We start from the raw sequence: 21,288 nt of genomic DNA, 5'->3' as shown, positions 1-21,288 counted from the left end.
GTTCGCAACCCAAAATGTTCGTATGGTAAACCGTTCGTAACTCAGGGGTCCACTGTATTAAAGCTTTCACTTTTTCAGAAATCATCCACTAATAATTTTAATACTGGACATGATTGCCTCAGTATTTTGGAACAAGTAGCCTACTCCTAAATTATCCATTCAAAATGTTAATGATCCATATAAAAAAAAGATTTTTGAGTCCAGGTGTACCATAAAGCAATATACCAACATTTGTACATATTATCTACCAAAACTGTAGCATATGAAAAAACTAGTACAGATAATACAGTAGTTTAACACATTTAGCCCAAAAATTTTTTTTTAAAGGTCTGAGGGAAGCTGTTTGGACAGTCGGTAGCTGACAAAAACATGTATTTCAGTACAGCAGGAAAAACAATGTACAAATAATTGCCCACAGCAATCGCTAATCTTAAACAATACATGGGCCTAATAGAGTTCAAACAAATTTAAAACTGTTATGCACCTGGTAAACATGATATGGAGCAAAAAAATGATGTGTTTGTAAATACATTATAAAGATTTTATATTGTTATTGCAAAAAAAAAAAGCCAGTTCCACCCTTTAAGTACATCTTGCTAAATGAGAGTTTAGTGCTTTATTTTTGGAGAAGAATTTACAGGGCTGGTTGTTTGGTGGGGAGCCTAACAAAATACACTGCCTGGCCAAAAAAAAGGTCACCACCTGGATTTAACTAAGCAAATAGGTAAGAGCCTCCCATTGGATAATTACTGCATGGGTGATTATGTTTTAGCTGGCAACAAGTTATTTAACCCTAACTGATGCAGTGAGTAGCTTCTCATTTGTTAAACAACCATGTCGAAAGACACACCATGTGGTCGTGGAAAAGATGTTAATCTGTTTCAGAAGGTCAAATTACTGGCATGCATCAAGCAGAGAAAACATCTAAGGAGATTGCTGAAACTACTAAAATCAGGTTAAGAACTGTCCAACGCATTATTAAAAAGTGGAAGGACGGTGGGGAAACATCATCTTCCAGGAAGGAATGTGGTCGGAAAACAATCTTGAATGATCGTGATCGGTGATCACTTAAACGTTTGGTGAAATCAAATGGTAGAAAAACTACAGTAGAACTCAGGGATGTTTAATAGTGAAAGTAAGAGCATTTCCACATGCACAATGTGAAGGGAACTCAAGAGATTGGGACTAAACAGCTGTGTAGCCTTAAGAAAACCACTTGTCAGTGAGGCTAACCGGCAAAAACGGCTTCTATTTGCTAGGGAGCATAAAGATTGGACTCTGGAGCAATGGAAGAAGGTCATGTGGTCTGATGAGTCCAGATTTACCCTGTTCCAGAGTGATGGGCGCATCAGGGTAAGAAGAGAGGCGGCTGAAGTGATGCACCCATCATGCCTAGTGCCTACCGTACAAGCCTGTGGGGGCAGTGCTATGATCTGGGGTTGCTGCAATTGGTCAGGTCTAGGTTCAGCAACGTTATGTGCCCAAAGAATGAGGTCAGCTGACTACCTGAATATACTGAACGACCAGGTTATTCCATCAATGGATTTTTTCTTCCCTGATGGCACTGGCATATTCCAAGATGACAATGCCAGAATTCGTTGGGCTCAAATTGTGAAAGAGTGGTTCAGGGAGCATGAGACATCATTTTCACACATGGATTGGCCACCACAGAGTACAGACCTGAACCCCATTAAGAATCTTTGGGATGTGCTGGAGAAGACATTGCGCAGTGGTCCAAATCTCCCATCATCAATACAAGATCTTGGGGAAAAATTCATGCAACTCTGGACAGAATTAAATGTTGTGACATTGCAGAAGCTTGTGGAAATGATGCCACCGCGAATGTGTGCCGTCATTAAAGCTAAAGGCGGTCCAACCAAATATTAGATTGTGTGACCTTTTTTTGGCAGGGCAGTGTATATTAGATGTATAAGGGGCATAAGAAAAAATAATTTTTTTTGACAAAATTAATTTGTTTAAATTGTCAAACAAATAGTAAAGATAACAAATCGAACAAAATAGTTATTGTGTCTCAACAATCCAGTATATGGGTCATTGTATAATTTGGGGTACATTTCACATCACCAAAAAGTACAAAAACAATGTTCTTTCTCAACAGAACAATCAGTGGTTCAAGTTAATATATTCCTTTAGTGTAACACATCCACTAGTTGCAAAGCTTAAACATAATTATTTTTTATTTTATTTAAAAGGGCAAGTAGATGTAGACTACTAGGTAACTTAGCTGACAGGTAACATAGTTGACAATTTCCCTATTTTGACCCATAACTTCAGTGGTAGACCTTGCCTGGCTGACCACATGTCATTTCTTGAACAGAGTAATGTCTAATTTGAACATACATTTTAATTAAAATTATAAAAAAAAATTTAACCATAACAATGTATGTAACATAATTGACGGTCAATTAATATACTCATTGACAATGTTCTATTATAGATAAAATATTTAAAAAAATAAGAGGACATTCACCACAGTTTGTTCAATATGCCCTCCACAGAGAAAAATGATATCATGTAATGCTGGTCACATAGTTTTAGAACAAACCATTTTTGAGTTGCTGAGTGGAGTTCTGTTAGTAACATAGGTGACAGAACTTTTGCGGACAATAATAAATAAATATATTTAAATTATTTAAAAGAGAAACTCAATTTAAAAAATATTATTTTTCTTTAGTATTTAAACTATTGAAATAAATAAAAAAACAGATATTGTTGCCCTTAATAATTTTAATCATTATTTTGAAACCAAGGCACCCTCAACTTAAAAAACAGACACAGCAAAAACTGTTCATTAAGGAACATCATGACAAATTTCAAGCTAAATGAAGCATAGGATGCACATAATGTTTTTGTGATATTACAACATGTTTTCCATTAATAGGTAAAATATGACATTTTTAAAGAAAATAGTTAGAATAAATATAATTATTATCATAGGACATGGAATGTACCCCAAATTATAGAATGACTCATGTATTTTGCTTTGTTGTCTTTTAATTTGACTCCCTCTCGGCTGCGCCAGTTCGCGCAGTCTACTTGTGCGTTATTTAAGCGTGTTCACGACATTCAAAATACACAATTGCCATAGTGTTGCTGTATCAGCTGACAGCGCGTGTGATTTAAGCAGAACCGGGAAGTTCCACTTTGTTTATTCGTTTTTTTATTCGAACTTTACACTTTAAAAAAGCACGAGACTGGTCTGTATAAAGCTATAAACACGACGGAAATGTTACCTCTGTGTGTTTTAGTGAAACATGAACCATGAGGAACGACGCTGTACGGACTTTGTTTTGCTGGGTTTTGTTGGTGTTTGGAGGCAGAGTGAGTTGTGACAGTGTGGGTGTGAATACTTTTATTCTGGATGGAACATGGAGCTTGCACAACTCTAATGGCTCCTTATCACTGAAAGCACAAGTACCTGGCTGTGTTCATACAGCTCTGCAACAACAGCAGCTCATTCAGGTATTTATTAGATCCAGTCCCCTTAGCAGAAAGGTCATTTCTTTAATACTCAAGGTCTGTTCAAACTCACAGAGAAAATAAATCCACCTGTTAAAATGCGTATAGGATTCTATCCACAAATGTTTACTTAAATATCAAGCAAAATTTTAACTAAGAAGTAACAAGGATTCAAAAAATATACCTACTAAAATGTCTTTCAGAAACAAACTGGTATTTACGTAATGGACTATAGAAAAGAAACCTATATTCATAGGCCTGTAAAACAATTAAAGCAATGTTTTATTCCCAAAGCACCACATTTTCTTCCTGACATAATAATGAATCATTACAATTTATAAATTCATAAAGCTAATGTTGCATAACAGTCTTAAACATTACCTAGTACTTAGTATCAGATTGATGAATTTCTGATGAAATGATAAAGTCCATGATCAACCAGAACTGTAAAATCTGCCCACATAAAATCCACATGGAAATACACCTTGTTTCTACACTCACTGTCCATTTTATCAGCTCCACTTACCATATTAAAGCACTTTGTAGTTCTACAATTACTGACTGTAGTCCATCTGTTTCTTTACATACTTTGTTAGCCTCCTTTCATGCTGTTCTTCAGTGGTCAGGACACCCACAGGACCACTACAGAGTAGGTATTATTTGGCTGGTGGGTCATTCTCAGCACTGCAGTGACAATGACATGGTGGTGGTGTGTTGTGCTGGTATGAGTGGCTAAGACACAGCAGTGCTGCTGGAGTTTTAAACACCTCACTGTCACTGCTGGACTGAGAATAGTCCAACAACCAAAAATATATCCAGCCAACAGCTCCCCGTGGGCAGCGTCCTGTGACCACTGATGAAGGTCTAGAAGATGACCAACTCAAACAGCAGCAATAGATTAGCGATCATCTCTGACTTTACGTCTACAAGGTGGACCATCTAGGTAGGAGTGTCTAATAGAGTGGACAGTGAGTGGACATGGTATTTAAAAACTCCAGCAGCGCTGCTGTGTCTGATCCACTCATACCAGCACAACACACACTAACACACCACCACCATGTCATTGTAACTGCAGTGCTGAGAATGACCCACCACCCAAATAATACCTGCTCTGTGGTGGTCCTGAGAGAGTCCTGACCATTGAAGAACAGGGTGAAAGCAGGTTAAAAAGACATGTGGATAAACAGATGGTCTACAGTCAGTAATTGTAGAACTACAAAGTGCTTCTATATGGTAAGTGGAGCTGATAAAATGGACAGTGAGTGTAGAAACAAGGAGGTGGTTTTAATGTTATTGCTGATTAGTGTATGTAACCATATGTATGGTAAACACTTTTCAGTTCTATATACCAGTTAAAACATTCAAACCTTGCCTGACCTTTAGGCTGTTCAAATTAATTATGGTAAACCTGACTGTCCCTTAGTTATTGCATGTTTTTTTTACTATCTGTATGTATCAAAATGTTTGAAACAACATTTTATCTCTCGGTATGTCCACAGGATCCCTATTATCGGTTTAATGATCTGGCCTACAGATGGATCTCTCTAGACAACTGGACTTACACAACTTCATTCTCTGTGCCTGACAATGTTAAGTATGTATTGCTATTTCACTAGACATTCTTTAGGCTATAGTTTTTCAGCAGCTGCACTTTACTGGCAGTATGATTATGATGAATGAATGTATTTTACTGTGTTCTTTAACAGAGCGAGTAAGAAAGCTGTTCTGGTATTTGAAGGTGTGGACACAGTCTCTACTATTTCACTAAATGGAGTTGTTATTGGAAAGACGGACAACATGTTCCAGAGATATGTATGTACACTCATAGTAACAGTTGTTCTGAACCGGTTGCCAGTCTAGGTTTACACTTTTTATTTTAGGTTAAGTGGTAAACCTGTTTATTATTGAGTTCTTGCTCATTGTTCTACCTCTGTGTAAGGCCATTTTCAATTTGGCCTTGTAGCCTTTTTCCTGCACTTCCTATCACTAGCAGCACTGTCTGTTTCAAGACTAACACCAAATGTCACATCTGAGGACAATCTGTAATCCTAGTTCTAAACAGGTGTGCCTGAGCCATCAGAGCTGTCATCATTCCTCCTGGTTTCTGACCTCTTTAGCCATAACCTAGTGCTCCATGTTTGTGTGGTGTTAATTTATTCTGGCAAAACTGGTAGGTCTTGGAAAATAAGTCTTTAAACGCACAGTACATACAGAAACAGCCAAAGTATCTGTTGCCTTTTATTTCATTTTCAGGATTTTGAAGTGTCTGGATTATTTAAGGATATCAATATTCTGGAGGTGTGGCTTATGTCAGCAGTGACCTATGCATCAGAGAGGCGTAAAACTCATACAGCTTATGCTGTGCCCCCAGAATGCCCTCCATCTGTACAGAAAGGAGAGTGTCATGTAAACTTTGTTCGAAAGGTAAAAAATATCTTTCATATTTAATCTTGGCTATTCTAATTTTATATTATGTTTATTGTGTGTTTGTGTGTGTGTCTGTGTGTTGTAGGCACAGAGCTCATTCAGTTGGGATTGGGGACCATCTTTCCCAACACTCGGGGTCTGGAAGAGTGTTCGACTTGAATTTTTTAACAACTCTAGGCTGATCAGCTTCAGCACCAGTCCAAAATATGGTACATCTGATTTCAGATCTTGTTAAATAGGGGCTGAATTAAAGACGAGTACAATAGCTCCTGATCAAAACTTCCATTGTGTATTATAATGTTTTCCTATTGCAAATTTGGTTCTACCAAAGTCTGTTTGGCAGCAGAAGGCACATAAACATCTTGTTTATCCCATGTAAGACATCCTGATTGTTTAAATAGAAACAACTCCAGCCCACCATGTGTACCCATCTTTTTACACTGTTCTGCATTTGTGTGTAGAAACAGGAAAGCTCTTACATGTTACAAGGACAAACTGACACCTGTTTTAATAAGCAGGGCCCTACCAAATTTACAGGAAAATGTGCTTAAATTCACAGACCTTGCCAAAGAAAAGTGCCACATTTTATGGTCATTAAATAACACTCAGCCTTAATTATTATTGTACTTGACCACACCAGTTGCAGGTGCTGACAACTAACATACAGCCATGGCATCTCCATTGTCAATCACTGGCAACAGAGCACATCATACTAAAGAACGTGGCACTATTATAGGATTCAGCAAGTCAGTTTGTTAGATTACTGCATTTTTAGATTTACTCAGTCTTGTTGTGTTATTATGAAAAAAAAAACTATTATATGGCCACAAAAGCTCATGTGATTGCTGTAAAAACTTGTCATCATATGTCTGTCCTCAAAAGCTTAATGGATTGGGTTTAAGGTTGAGTGGCCTAATAAAACTGTTCAACAATTATAAACCGGGTCTGAGCTTACCAATGTTGTTGCTTCCATTATCCCTAATCATACTGTTGTATTTTAGAATCCTAACCCTTTTGAAACCATTTGCGTCTCTCCAGATGCTGTCCATTCATGCTGGACTGTGAAAGTGGAGTTGTTTTTTGATGTAACCCTAGCCTCAAAGGGTGTCGTCCGCTTGTCCATTCCAAAATTACAGTCCGAGGCAAAATTTTCAATTTCACTTGTACCAGGGCTGAGCAACACATCACTTATCCTCCAGATCAACCAGGTAAGGATGTCAGATGCTTTTAGAGTGGTCAGAGGCTAACAGACTTATCACAGAGCATAATAACATCGTTAGTCTCATTGGAATCACTGTTTTAGTACATTATAAAACTTTCATGTAATGTGTATGTTTAAAGAATGTTACAGTTGATCTGTGGTGGCCCTTCGGTCATGGACAACAACCTCTCAAGCAACTGTTAATAGATGTCACCATGGATAGTGGAGAGAAATTTCAGGCAGATAGACTGGTAAATATGTTTTTTAACATCTACACATAATTTGAATATTAACAACTGTCTAAAGATTTTAGTTCTCATTAAAAGAGCACAGTCATATATAACTGAAGATCCAACTCGAATTTATCCTAGTAATTATTTTTCAGTGCATGTATTCTATTGTCTATGTAAGGAAACATCACCAGCTGCTCAGGTGGCGCAGTGGTAAAGTACGCTAGCGCACCAGAGTGCACTCAGCTCTGCCTTTCCGACTGGCCTGGGCGGCAGCATGAACAACGGTTGGCTGTTGTTCAGGGTTAGAGGGTAAAAGAAGTCGGCTCATAGGTACTCATAACTGGTGCAACTGCGGCCCCTGCTGGCTGACTGATGGCGCCTGCACAGGGCTGAGGAATAATGCTGATGGGGGTGTGGCCCTCCATACACAGTGCTGGTCAGTGTTTGAACTCGACTTGTGCAGGTGAAAAATGCAGTCTGTACTGACTGTACGTGCCGGAGGGGGCGTATGTCAGTTGAGAGGCGTCCTCAGTCAGCGGTGAAGGGTCGAATCAGTATAGAGGACGCAATCAGGGTAATTGGACACGACTAGATTAGGGGGGAGAAAAATTGAAAAAAAAAAAAAAAAAAGGAAACATCACCAAAATTCAAATAAAGCTTGCCTGCTTCGGGAACAGCACATTATGTACAGTACTACATAGTGTGTAAAATGGTAACCTTGCTATTAGTGGTGTATTATTTTGTAGCAGCTATATGTGGTTTGAAACGCCAGCCATGTTTTTGTCTTTTAATTTAGACTGCAATCTATTTAGAAGTGGCCACTACTAAAAATTGAGTCATGTTAATTCAGTTTTTCTATTATTTCCTGTAGGATGATTTTCCCCTGCATTTATATACAACTGTAGTGTTGCAAGCATATTTGGTGTGCTCGCATAAAGAATTTTACAATTGTTTTAATTTCGGGCATGTTCACATTTTAATTGCTTGTAAGCTAGTAAATTAGATGATTTTTCTGTATATATATCATTTTTCTGAGTGTCAACATGTCTGATTTTGTTTCGTGGTACAGATTGGTTTCCGTACTGTGGAGTTGGTACAGGAACCCATCCCTTCTTCTCCGGGCCTTAGTTTCTACTTTCGTATCAATGGGAAACCAATCTTTCTTAAAGGCTCAAACTGGATACCAGCACATGCCTTCCAGGACCAGGCTACTGCAGTCAAGTGAGAAACCTATCACTTATAAGTAGGGATGCATCGATACCATTTTTTCCCAACCGAGTACGAGTACAAGTACATGTATTTTTGTACTCGCCGATACCGATACCTATTTAGAATGATGCAATCTGGAGCATTATGGAATAGTGTAGTTGCTTGGGTTGCCATCACTAATTGTAAAAAAAAAAAAAACACCGCACAGACATCATTGAGAAAGCTTCTGACAAGCTAACGTTAACGTTCATTAATAAACGCACGTAATTAACGTTGTGCACATCATACATGCGATGCGATTCTGCTGATTGAAATATTTACTTTAAAAGGATAATACAGTCCGATCCCATCTGAGCCGATTCTATCAGCACATACATTCGTGGTTCACCTCGGTAAATCGTAAACGACTCTGAGTCGGCTCCCGCTCTGTGGTAATAACCAGTATAATTAAGCCTGAGCTTTATAATGTAAGCGAGTCACACAAAATGTTCTGTAGTATTTGGTGTTTATTTACAACCGCATCATTCATTATAACAGTAAACACGGAGAGATGACTGAGAAAAGAAACTGCGCTTAAAATGAGTCGACTCCTAAATCACTTGTATCGACACTGTGAACAGAGTATTGAACACAAACACGTCCTATAACAGCGGTCGCTGCTTTTGTAACCGGTTATCTTCGCTGTTAGCTCTATTTTGAAGGTTTGCAGACAAGCACTGCAGGTTGAAAATCCCTGCGTTAACGCAGCAACGTGCACTAGGCACAAGGTATCGGATGTTTAGAATCGGAGCCTCGTTTGCGAGTACGAGTACGAGTTAATGAGCGCGGTATCGGGCTAATACCCGATACTAGTATCGGTACTCATGCATCTCTACTTATAAAACAAACCAATTCCTGGTTAAAAAAAAGTACTTTTTACACTTTTAATGAGATAAATTCTCATATTTGTGTGTCTGTGTATAAGTTTGACTCAACTGCTTGTGTCTGCACAAATGGCAAACATGAATGTTTTGAGAGTGTGGGGAGGTGGAATCTATGAGCAAGATGTCTTCTACATCCTGTGTGATCAGCTTGGCATTATGGTACTTAATCTCACAAGATTCTGGGTCTGTTCTATACGTGAAGAATTGTTGATTATTAATCCTGTGTATCTGATTCAGGTCTGGCAGGACTTTATGTTTGCGTGCGCATTATATCCTACCGAGCAGGATTTTATCAAGTCAGTCCGAGAGGAGGTCACTCAACAGGTACATAAATCCTCATGTTTAAGCTGTAGAAATCTGAGATTTGTGTTTAGCATTTAACAATCAAATTAAGAGAGTCACACTGTGTGGTTCAGGTGAGACGGCTTAAATCACACCCATCTGTGGTCATCTGGAGCGGGAATAATGAGAATGAAGCTGCCATAGCGAGCAACTGGTTTTTCATTCCCTCTGCTGAAAAGCCCCGCTATGTAAAGGACTATGTCAATCTGTATGTGGAGAATATTAAAGAGATTGTATCGCAGGTACAAACATACATAGACACCTATTTCACATTCATGTTTTACCACTGCTTTATCCTGGTCAGGGTCACAGTGGGTTTTGTGCACAATGCGATAACACACCCTGGACAACATGGCAATCCATCTTGGGACCTCTGCCATCCCCCCTCAGACATAGCCAATCATGTCTGTATGTAGATGCCCGACCAGTTGACGGCACAGCTGGGGATTCGAACCCTGATCCCAACGGTAGTGGGCCAGCTTAATTTACCACTGTGATACCAGAGTGTCAGGCACCTATTTCAGGTGTAAAAATATGTTTTCTTCTTTTCATTTTTCCAAAGTTTGGACACCCCTTTTCACATGAATTGGGAAAAAAAAACATTGTCGCAATGTACGAAAGTTATGGGACTTTTAATTTTTAAAGCATATTTTATAAACTTCCCCAAACTGCAAAGCAGCATACAATGTATATAATTGATTTAAAACATCTATGGGTGTAGCTGAAAGACCAGATCTCAGGTGTACACATACGTTTGGCCATTTATTGTACCATAAACAACTATCTTTTGATGCTGAAAGACCTTATTGGTGTTTTATTTAAGGAGGACAACACAAGACCTTTCTTGGTGTCTAGCCCAACCAATGGAGTGGAGTCTGAGAAAGAAGGTTGGGTGGCCCAGAACCCCTATGACCCTCATTATGGAGATGTCCACTTCTATAGCTACCTTAGTGACTGTTGGGACTGGAGGACATTTCCCCGTGCACGCTTTGCTTCTGAGTATGGCTTCCAGTCCTGGCCCTCACTGTCCACTCTCAGTAAGGTAACACACACGCACACACTGGTAGATATTCTATGTTTCTGAGTGTATGTATGAATGTTATAGATGTACTTTGTCCTACCAGGTGTCAGTGGCCTCAGACTGGAATTTCAACAGTGAGTTTTCAAATCATCGACAGCATCATGAGTTTGGAAACATGCAGATGCTTCTGCAAGCAGGTCTACATTACATTCTTCCTAACAACACTGATCCAGTGCAGAAATATCAAGATACTATATACATCACCCAGGTAAGCACACACCCAACACACACACATTTAGTGTTGGGGATAAACACTGGGTTCTGTCTGGCAAAGTTGAAGTTCTACATGACATTCTACTGTAGACCAGGCCTTGTTGTCCAGATCAGTGCCTAACCTTACAAAAACTTATTTGACAGAATGGTCTTAGATTCCCACTGACACACTCCAAACTCCTATAAAAAGCAAAAGAATGTGCTTGGTTTGCAGGTGATGCAGGCACAGTGCGTGAAGGCGCAGACAGAATTCTATCTGCGCAGCCGCAGTGACATAGTTGATGGTGAAGGTCACACCATGGGTGCCCTCTACTGGCAACTGAACGACATTTGGCAAGCACCCTCATGGGCCTCAATAGGTTAGTATGCTAGACACAGACACATAAGGGAATGGGCCCAGACAAAACGGGCCTATTTCTGATTCTAGCATATCATTGTGTTTAATGCTTTTAATATTAACAAACAGATTAATTGTTAACAAAGTGAATGTAAACTCTGAATGCATTTACAGCATTTACTTACAGAAGTGTTTCTTCTGACTTTTAATAGTGTTTCTTCTGACTGCTGAAACCCTTTCAGAATAAAAGTATAGATATATCAGATGATAGAAAAAGACATTAGTAAGTGCAAGGTTAGAGTTACTAACTTGGTAAACTTGGTACTTGGTAAAGCGGTGGGTCTTTAGTCGTCTAATTAAGATGGTGAAAGACCCAGCTGTTCTGGTTTGATAACTTTTCTAAGCTTGGTTGAAGCTGGTCTGCTTTTTGCTTTGTAGGCAAGCATAATTATTTTAAATTAATATCAGGCAGCTACAGGAGGCCAGTAAATTACAACCCCTGGCAAAAATTATGGAATCACCACTCTTGGAAGATGTTCTTTCAATTGTTTAATTTTGTAGAAAAAAAATAAATCACAGACATGCCACAAAACTATCATTTCTCAAACTGTCAACCCTCTGGCATTAAGAAACAATAAAAAAAAAGAAACAAATATAATAGTTGTGGTCAGTCACAATTGCTTTTTTTTAGATCAAGTAGAGGAAAAAAATATGGAATCACTCAAATCTGAGGAAAAAATTATGGAATCATTAGAAAACACTGCACCATTATTACTTTGTTGCACCACCTCTGGCTTTTATAATGGTTTAAACTCTCTGAGGCATGGAGTTAACTAATGACAAACAGTATTCTTCATCAATCTGCCTTCAACTGTCTCTTGCTGTTGCCAGATCAGCTTTGCAGGTTGGAACCTTGTCATTGACCATTTTCTTCAATTTCCACCAGAGATTTTCAAATGGATTGAGATCCGGACTATTTGCAGGCCATGCCATTGACATTATATGTTTTCTTGAAGGAAAGTTTTCACGTCCTTTGCCCTATGGCAAGATGCATTATCATCTTGAAAAATGAAGTCATCATCACCAAACATCCTTTCAACTGATGGAATAAGAAAAGCGTCCAAAATTTCAATGTGGACTTTGGCATTTATTGAAGACCATCTCCCCTGTGCCTTTACCCGACATGCAGGCCCATATCATCAACAACTGTGGAAATTAACATGTTTTCTTTAGGCAGTTATCTTCATAAATTTCATTGGACAGACACCAAACAAAAGTTCCAGCATCATCACCTTGCCCAATGCAGATTCGCGATTCATCACTGAAGATCACTTTTATCCAGTCACCCACAGTCCACGATTGCTTTTCTTTAGCCTACTTTAACCTTGTTCTTTTCTTTTTAGGTGTTAATGGTGGCTTTTGTTTGGCTTTTCTGTATGTAAATCCCATTTCTTTTAGGTGATTTCTTACAGTTCAGTCACAGACATTGACTCCACTTTCCGGCCACTTGTTTCTCATTTGTTTTGTTGTGCATTTTCTGTTTTCAAGACATATTGCTTTGTTTTCTATCTTGATGCTTTGATGTCTTACTTGGTCTACCAGTATGCTTCCCTTTTACAACCTTCCCATTTTGTTTGTACTTGGTCCAGATTTTAAACACAGCTTACTGGGAACAACCAACATCTTTTGCGACATTCCACAATGATTTACGATGTTTCAACTGACATATCTTGTGTTGGAACCACGATTCATGACAATCTGCTTTGTGCAACAGCTCTCCGAGGTGTAAGCACTCTTTTTAAACTGAAGAATAATTAGCAAATCTAATCTGCTGCAGATGTTTTGTTTTTAAACTGCAAATTACAGAGTGATTCCATAATTTTTTCCTCAGATTTGAGTGATTCCATATTTTTTTCCTCTACTTGATCTAAAAAAAGCAATTGTGACTGACCACAACTATTATATTTGTTTCTTTTTTTTATTGTTTCTTAATGCCAGAAGGTTGACATTTTGAAAAATGATAGTTTTGTGGCATGTCTGTGATTAATTTTTTTTCTACAAAATTAAACAATTGACAGAACATCTTCCAAGAGTGGTGATTCCATAATTTTTGCCAGGGGTTGTAGTGCAGCAACTAATTGATCCGACCAGGTGGAGACATGGATACAGATCTTCAGGAATATACAGTGGTGTTCAAAAAAATAGCAGTGATTTTAAAAAAGCGAATGAAGCACAAATTCATTATAATAACTTTTATTTCCATAAATGCAAACGCACTGAAAATACTACACTTTTAATTCTAAATCAAAAAATTGTCAAAATGTATCAAAATTTCAAAATCAAAATTTAGCCAGTTTGTGTTAATCCTTTACAGAAAGTTAAGAAAAATAAATATTAGGCTGTTCAAAAAAATAGCAGTGCCAGCATTTTTCTTTAAAAACTTACAAAAATTATCTATAAACTGAAAAATTTTTTTGAGGTTTCACTTTACTTTAAATTACTGAACTAATATTTAGTGGCATAACAATTGTTTCCGAGATCTGTGTTTCATGGAGTCGACCAACTGAACAGGTATTCCAGTCCAGGATGATTAGACGACATTCCACAGTTCTTCTGCAATTTTGGGTTTTGCCTCAAAAAAACGCGTTTCAGATATCAGCCCACAAGTTCTCTATGAGATTGAAGTCAGGGGATTGGGCTGGTCACTCTATTTGCTCAATCTTGTTTGTCTGTAACCAAGATGTTTTGGGTCATTGTCATGTTAAAACACCCATTTTAAGGACATTTCTTCTTCGACATAGGGCAACATGATCTCCTCAAGTATTCTGATATATTTAAACTGATCCATGATCCCTCGTATGTGATAAATAGACGTAACACCATGGTATGAAAAACATCCTCATATCATAGTTTTGTACCACCATGCTTTACTGTCTTCACAATGAACTTTGGCTTGAATTTAGTGCTCAGGGGTCGTCTGGCATACTGTCTATGGCCACTAGACCCAGAAGCAGCAATTTTGCTTTCATCAGTCCACAAAATGTTGAGCCATTTCTCTTTGGACCAGTCAATGTGTTCTTCGGCATGTTAACCCATTCAGGACTTGTCTTTTTCTTAACAACGGGACTTTGCAAGGAGTTCTTGCTGGTAAATTGGCTTCACTTAATCATCTTCTGTACTCACTGGTAACTTCAGATGTTTCTTGATCTTTCTGGAGATGATCATTGGCTGAGTATTTGCCATTTTGGCTATTCTTCGATCCTTTCAAACAGTAGTTCCACCTTCCTTCCACGTCTTTCAGGTTTTGGTTTTCACTTCAAGGCATTTGGGATCATTTTAGCTGAGCCGCCTATAATTTGCTGCACTTCTCTGTATGTTTTTTCCCTCTAAAATCAACTTTTTAATCAAAGTACGCTGTTCATCAGAACAATGTCTGGAACAACCCATTTTACCCAGTATTTCACAAGGAAACGCGCTATGACCAACCTGTGCAACATTTGCCACCCTCCTACATTAAATAAGGGCCAAAATTGACACCTGTTCTTCTGCAGAATGAATGACTTCACCAATTGAACTCCTCACTGCTATTATTTTGAACAACCCCCTTTCAATCAATGCTTCGATTACTCAGAATGAGCAGCATGCATGTGCTAATTGTTGGGTTTGTTTTGTTTTCATTACTCTACTACACTTTCAAGTAATTTTTTACTAAAAACAGTGATTTATCAGGTTAATGGTGTTGGACTGCTATTTTTTTGAACACCACTGTATATCAGCTTGGTCTTACCAGGGTTAAGTTTCAAATAATGAGCTGATAACCATAGTGAGATCTGACAGACATGTCAAGATGTGAGCTGAAACTTTGGGGTCTGAAGGAGGTCATGACAGGATGAGCTAAGTAAAATTAGCATAGGAGTGGTAAAAGAAGGCATGAAAGGATGTGACTTGTTTACGTTCTTTTTTACGACTTTAAAAAACATTGATTTAGAAAAGATTTGTACATAGAAAATCAACAAAGCATTGAATTTGACCAAAGGTGTCCAAACTTTTGCTTAAGACTTTTGCTTTTACGAGTACTTATTTGCCCTTGGTGCAATCACATTAATAAAGGACATTTTGTTATGTGTTGTTTGTATGCATTTGTTTAGAGTTTGGTGGCAAGTGGAAGATGCTTCATTACTTGGCTGTCCGCTTCTTCAGTGCTCTCATATCAGTGGGGGTGGAGGATGACGACAACTTGCTGATATATGCTGTCTCTGACAGCCACAAAGATCACACTCTGAAAACTACAGTAAGAGCACCTGCATGCATTTTGTCATTCTGTTATTGATTCAAAAAGTCTCTGCCACAAAGATAACACTCTAAAAATTTCTGTGAGAGCACCCACATGCATTTTTACTCTTGCTGTTAACCCGCATTGGTCAAGAGTAGAGGTCTGCAGCAGTAAGAGTAGCAAAATGCAGTCGAGTCATTGTATACGACTAGACTGGGAGGAAAACTGGGGAAAAAATACATGAAAAATCTACTTATACCCATTGTCTTTTTGGTGCAATACAATGATCTCTGTGATAGCTCTTTGGTTTTTACCATGGTTGCAACACACCTTAAACACCTTGAAATCTCTGGGTGATGTTTATAGAACACATCCAATTTAAGCAGATTGAGGTTTGTTATTGAGTTCCCAATGGTTTCATTATGTTGTAATCTAAGTAGGAGTAGGTTATAAAATCAACCGTATTATATAGGGGTTGGGGGGTGTGTGTGTGCAATTGTGACATGGAAGTAGTAAGAAAATATCCTGCTACTCCTAAATACTACATCACTGTATACTACATTCATTTTCTTTGTTAATTTGCTGTATCATCCAACTGATAAAGAATTCAGTTATAGCTAAATCTAGCTCTACAAGTTTAAACATATTCCTAATCCTTATTTTTTGTGTGTTAAATATTTCTGATTGCAACAGTAAATGTTAAAAGGGGATTTTAATTTATTAAAGCACAATTTTAAATTTTAAATAAAAGGATTGTTTATAAAAGCTCTAATAGCTTACTTTTTCTTTGTTTTTTTGCTTTGGCTTGCTCTATGAATATTGGCCCCCTGAAGGTAAAGTTGTATCGTTGGAACAGCTTTACTCCGCAGTGTTCTCTGGAGTCTGATCAGGCTGTGGTAAAAGCAGGTGGAGTTACCAAGGTGTTCCAGCATCCCATCTCCGTACTACTAAAGAATTGTAAGAACTGCACGCGGCAGTCGTGTGTTGTCACGTTTAAACTCAGTAGCTCTGAAGATGGTGTGGAAAGTCCTTCTAACGACCTGTTCCTCATCTCACCACGAGATGCTGAGGGCATTCAGAAACCCAACATCACGGTAAGGTTTACACTCTGGCTGATATACTAATTGCCAAAAAGTTTCCTATATTACCAAACTGTACTTTACCCACACGTGTACTTACGTGATTTATGAAATTCTCCCCATCCCATGTTCTTGGGTACAGTTTACCTTGGAGGATGCTGGGGGAAGGATCAAGATAAATCTGCACTGCTTGTATCCTGCGCTGTTTGTCTGGCTGGATGTGGAAGACATTTCTGGGGTATTTGATTCTAATGGCTTCCTGATGATCTCTGAGGAGTACACTATTTACTTCACCAAATGGGAACCCATCACTGTTAAGGACTTTAGTGCCAAACTGCACATCACTTCCCTCAGGGATATCTACTAAGAGTGTGTGTGTGTGTGTGTGTGTGTGTGTGTGTGTGCGCGCAAATGTGTACGTGTGGTGTGAAAATGTGTAAAAGAGCAGGCATGTATTTTATGGCTATGTTGGGTGCATTTACAAGTGTAATCTGTATCACCATTGTTGTTTTAACAGTCTGATAAAAATACATAGAAAACTGGACTTCCTTCCAGAAACATGCTATACTTGCACTACATAACTCTAAATCCAGTCAATCTTTTTTTTAAAAACTAAATAACTGTTATAATCTCACTGTTCAGCTTGGCATTCTAATAGGCACTTCAATAATCTTGAAAATGTCAATCAGATGTGCAAATTGTAACCTTGTCTGAATTAAAACATATATAACATAGTAATCAGGTTCTTTAGTGCCTGTACCCTGCATCTGATTTTCACAGAGAATTGCATCCCAGACCACACTTGGTGTACTCAATGCAATGCCAAACTGTTCTCTCACCAGTAGTGTCGTTGCTATGTTTATACTACTTAGTGTAGTACTATGTAATTGGATGCAGACTAAGTCATTGGGGAAAAAACAAGGACAGCATTATGTGCAATATGTCTTTTCTAATAATCTAAAATAAATACCAGTAAAGCGAATTGAGAATGGACTTGAGAGTTACAAGCTGATAACCTAAGAATGATGAAACAATGAAAAACACATAAGCATCACATTTTTTTTCATGTAAATTATATTTTAACCTATCATTTTATTAATGTGATTAGCTAGTCTGTTAAGTGAGCTTAACTTATTAAGGACTAGTTAATTTAAAACTAGTGATGCTATTACATTTCCTACTGATACAATTAAGTTGACCAGACTGCTATACTACTGTAGTTGAACAGATGCAACCTAAATATTACCAAGTACATGTGTTTTCCAGAATTATTTAGATGTATGTATTTGTTTGACTTGGTATACAAGTCATCATAATGTACAATAAGTAAAAGAGGGTTTTGTTGTTTTTGAATGCCTATTGGACTGTCTTTTTATACTGACATCAAACATTGTCATCTAAACTCAACTGCCTTTTTCATCTAAAGCATTTTAAATTGAAAAAGCCACATGCAAAATTGCTCTATTCATATAGTTTCAATGTAAATAATCTTAGCACACTTATTTTTGATATTGATATTTGATATTGTATTATTTGTCTTGGATGTTTGAATGCAGGTAAACTTAAATAAAACAGTTTGTTTTCTGCTCTGTTCATTTATTGAGAGAAATGGAGCGGCACCGTGGCTCACATCAAGATGGTCCTGTGTTTGATGTCCTTTCTGTGTGGAGTTTGCATGTTTTCCCCGTGTATGTGTGGGTTTCTTCTGGGAGCTCCGGTTTCCTCCCACATTCCAAAGACATGCAGACATGTGAATTGGAGATACTAAATTGTCCATGACTGTGTTTGACATTGAACTTGTGAACTGATGAACCTTGTGTAAAGAGTAACTACCTCTCCTGTCATGAATGTAACCAAAGTGTGTAAAACATGACGTTAAAATCCTAATAAATAAGTAAATTAATTAACATTAAGAGAAATTAGTGGCTATTTTGGAGATGTAGTTTCTGTTTTTTATGAAGTATAGTACTAAATATACAAAAGCAAAAGACAACATTGGTTTTACTCCGGTCAGCCAAGAACAGGAATTTGATGCTACAGAAGGGACCAGCTTATTAAAAATTTTACAGTTAAGATGTAAAATATGTTTTCTGGTCTGACATAAAAATTGGCCCAATCTGGCTTGTGACAACACTTCAGGGTGTTTATGGTGAGGTAATGGTCCAGAAATGATTTCACCTTCTTCACCTCCTCTTCCTGCTATTGCAGTTGAACATAAGTTATTTTTATGAAAATTTCATAGGCCCATACATTTTGGCAGAGGTGGAAAGTAACGAATTACATTTACTCGCGTTACTGTAATTGAGTGGTTTTTCTGTGTACTTGTACTTTTTAAATTAGATTTTACAACCTGTAATTTTACTTTTACTTAAGTATGTTTTGTATTAAGAATTGTAATTCGCTACATTTTAAATAACATCCGTTACTGATTAAAAATAAATAAATAATTGTGTCTAGTGAAAAGTTGCATTTAGTGAAAGCCACAACACTTGTAACCTTGTTTTGAGTTATGGATTTGCAGTATGACTGGTATTTGTTGGTGATGAAAAGAAGGCTGGTCTATAAAATCCACAATTTATGCCAACTTCAGTGGTTGTACAGTTTGAAAAAGTTTTATGGGATGGTCTGTACTAAAATGACACATTACACATCCCTAAATGTTTTAAATGTTGTATTAAAGCAATAAGCCATGAGAGGCCGTGCATTACTGTGATTTTAGCACGGGGATGACGTTTTTGGCACGACGCGAAGCGGAGTGCCTAAAACTTCTTTCCCCGTGCTAAAATCATAACAGTAATGCATGGTCTCGAGTGGCTTATTGCTTTTATAAAACGGCGGTCAACATAAAATATAATAAATACAACAATGTTTAATTCATAAATGTATTTATTGTGTATAAACTTACAATAAAGCATTCTTCCGCGACGCAAAATAGTTCGATTAACAGTGTTGCTAGGCAACATGAGGGCGAAAATAACATTAATTTTTTCTATTCAGTGGCGTATTAATATGGAATGATGTGAGGTGGTCCTAGGTGTGCGTTTATCGGGGATTTTACAACGGCTTCGAACGCGGCTCAGCCAATCAGATTTTAGGACCCGAACTATCCGTTTTATAACAACATGTTTTTGTCTATTAGATTTTAATTAAAAACAACTATTGTGTGTCCACTTGTCTTGTGTGCAGTACACAGGAGAGACACCCCTCCTTCTGTTAAAAAAGTAACTAAGTAACGTTTACTCTGAGTACATTTTAAATGAGTTACTTTTTACTTGAGTAGATTTTTAGACTAGTAATTTTACTCGTACTTCAGTAAAAATTCATCAAAGCAATAATTTTACTTTTACTTAAGTACAATATTTTTCCACATCTACATTTCGGTCTGTTTTACAAACTGTCTACTGAAAATGTGCAGTTTAGTCCCAAAAGCAATGAAGTCCCTCATGTTCATGCCTCAGGCCTGGTCACACTGTTACTGAGGAAAAATAAAGTTTTTGAGTTCTGGCTCATTCCTGGAGACCAATCTCCAACCCCGGACCTAGTCATCTCTCTTGATGACTCCCAGATCAGACCATCTGATAAGGTAAGAAGCCTTGGTGTCGTCCTGGATAACCAGCTGACCTTCTCTCCTCACGTAGCCAACATGACAAGATCGTGCCAGTTCCTCCTCTACAACATCAAGAAGATCTGACCATTTCTCTCCATGGAAGCTACTCAGATTCTGGTTCAGTCACTTGTAATCTCACGGTTGGACTACCGCAACTCCCTCCTGGCAGGTGCTCCTATGTCCACTACTAAACCCTTGCAGCTCATTCAAAATGCAGCTGCTCGCCTGGTTTTTAACCAACCTAAACACTGCCACATCACTCCACTGCTGCGTTCTCTTCACTGGCTTCCTGTAGCTGCACGCATTTAGTTTAAAACTCTGATGCTTGCCTACAAAGCCAAAAATGGACCAGCCCCAAGTTACCTTCACGGTCTAATCAAACCCCGCTCTGTACCACGCAACCTCCGAGCCACTAGTCTTGCTCGACTTGATCCTCCACCCAGGACTAGAGGAAGACAAGCATCAAGGCTCTTCTCTGTACTGGCACCCAAGTGGTGGAAGGAACTTCCTCTGTCTGTCCGAACATCCGAGTCTCTTGCTATCTTTAAAAAACGATTAAAAACCCACCTTTTTACTAAGCACTTAAGCTGACTTGTACTTACTTACTAACACTTTTCCATTTCTTTAAAAAAACAACAACACTTTGGTTCTAACAGGTTTTAGCAGATTTGTGTTCTTGGACTGTTGTCTACTTAAACTAGAGTTTGTTTGGTCATTTGGGATTCATCAGTTCACAAGGTTACATCAAACACAGTCATGGACAATTTTGTATCTCCAATTCACCTCACTTGCATGTCTTTGGACTGTGGGAGGAAACCGGCGCACCCGGAGTAAACCCACGCAGACATGGGGAGAACATGCAAACTCCACACAGAAAGGACCT

The 21,288-nt window shown here is 38.1% G+C and overlaps 1 protein-coding gene across 2 annotated transcripts; it reads left to right on the top strand.

Annotated features, from left to right (window-relative positions):
* The first annotated feature begins 3,157 nt into the window (after positions 1–3,157).
* On the top strand, positions 3,158–19,145 carry manba (mannosidase, beta A, lysosomal). 2 transcript variants are annotated; one of them, XM_062996011.1, is made up of 18 exons: positions 3,158–3,483; positions 4,980–5,074; positions 5,187–5,292; positions 5,734–5,904; positions 5,993–6,116; positions 6,946–7,115; positions 7,249–7,359; positions 8,411–8,562; positions 9,515–9,632; positions 9,711–9,797; positions 9,890–10,057; positions 10,639–10,857; positions 10,940–11,104; positions 11,324–11,468; positions 15,595–15,737; positions 16,553–16,813; positions 16,941–17,036; positions 18,355–19,145. In XM_062996011.1, the coding sequence occupies exons 1-18, from the start codon at positions 3,283–3,285 to the stop codon at positions 18,448–18,450; spliced, it is 2,628 nt and encodes an 875-aa protein (XP_062852081.1). In that variant the 5' UTR covers positions 3,158–3,282; the 3' UTR covers positions 18,451–19,145. The 2 variants fall into 2 exon arrangements, with proteins under 2 accessions (XP_062852081.1, XP_062852080.1); XM_062996010.1 differs by lacking the exon at positions 18,355–19,145 and having other exon boundaries at positions 16,941–18,155.
* Positions 19,146–21,288: the final 2,143 nt, after the last annotated feature.

This window comes from Trichomycterus rosablanca, chromosome 5 (genome assembly GCF_030014385.1).
Source record: "Trichomycterus rosablanca isolate fTriRos1 chromosome 5, fTriRos1.hap1, whole genome shotgun sequence".
Lineage (NCBI taxonomy): Eukaryota > Metazoa > Chordata > Actinopteri > Siluriformes > Trichomycteridae > Trichomycterus > Trichomycterus rosablanca.
Note: the sequence above shows the minus strand (reverse complement) of the source record. Positions and strands in the feature narration are given on the sequence as shown.

What these genes read in the sequence shown, in the direction of transcription:
- manba (XM_062996010.1), top strand. Translation starts at nt 3,283, where the DNA reads ATGAGGAACGACGCTGTACGGACTTTGTTTTGCTGGGTTTTGTTGGTG. An exon ending in TTAAAGAGATTGTATCGCAG is followed by an intron (nt 10,058 to 10,638) that starts GTACAAACATAC and finishes GTTTTATTTAAG; the next exon opens with GAGGACAACACAAGACCTTT. An exon ending in ATCACACTCTGAAAACTACA is followed by an intron (nt 15,738 to 16,552) that starts GTAAGAGCACCT and finishes GGCCCCCTGAAG; the next exon opens with GTAAAGTTGTATCGTTGGAA.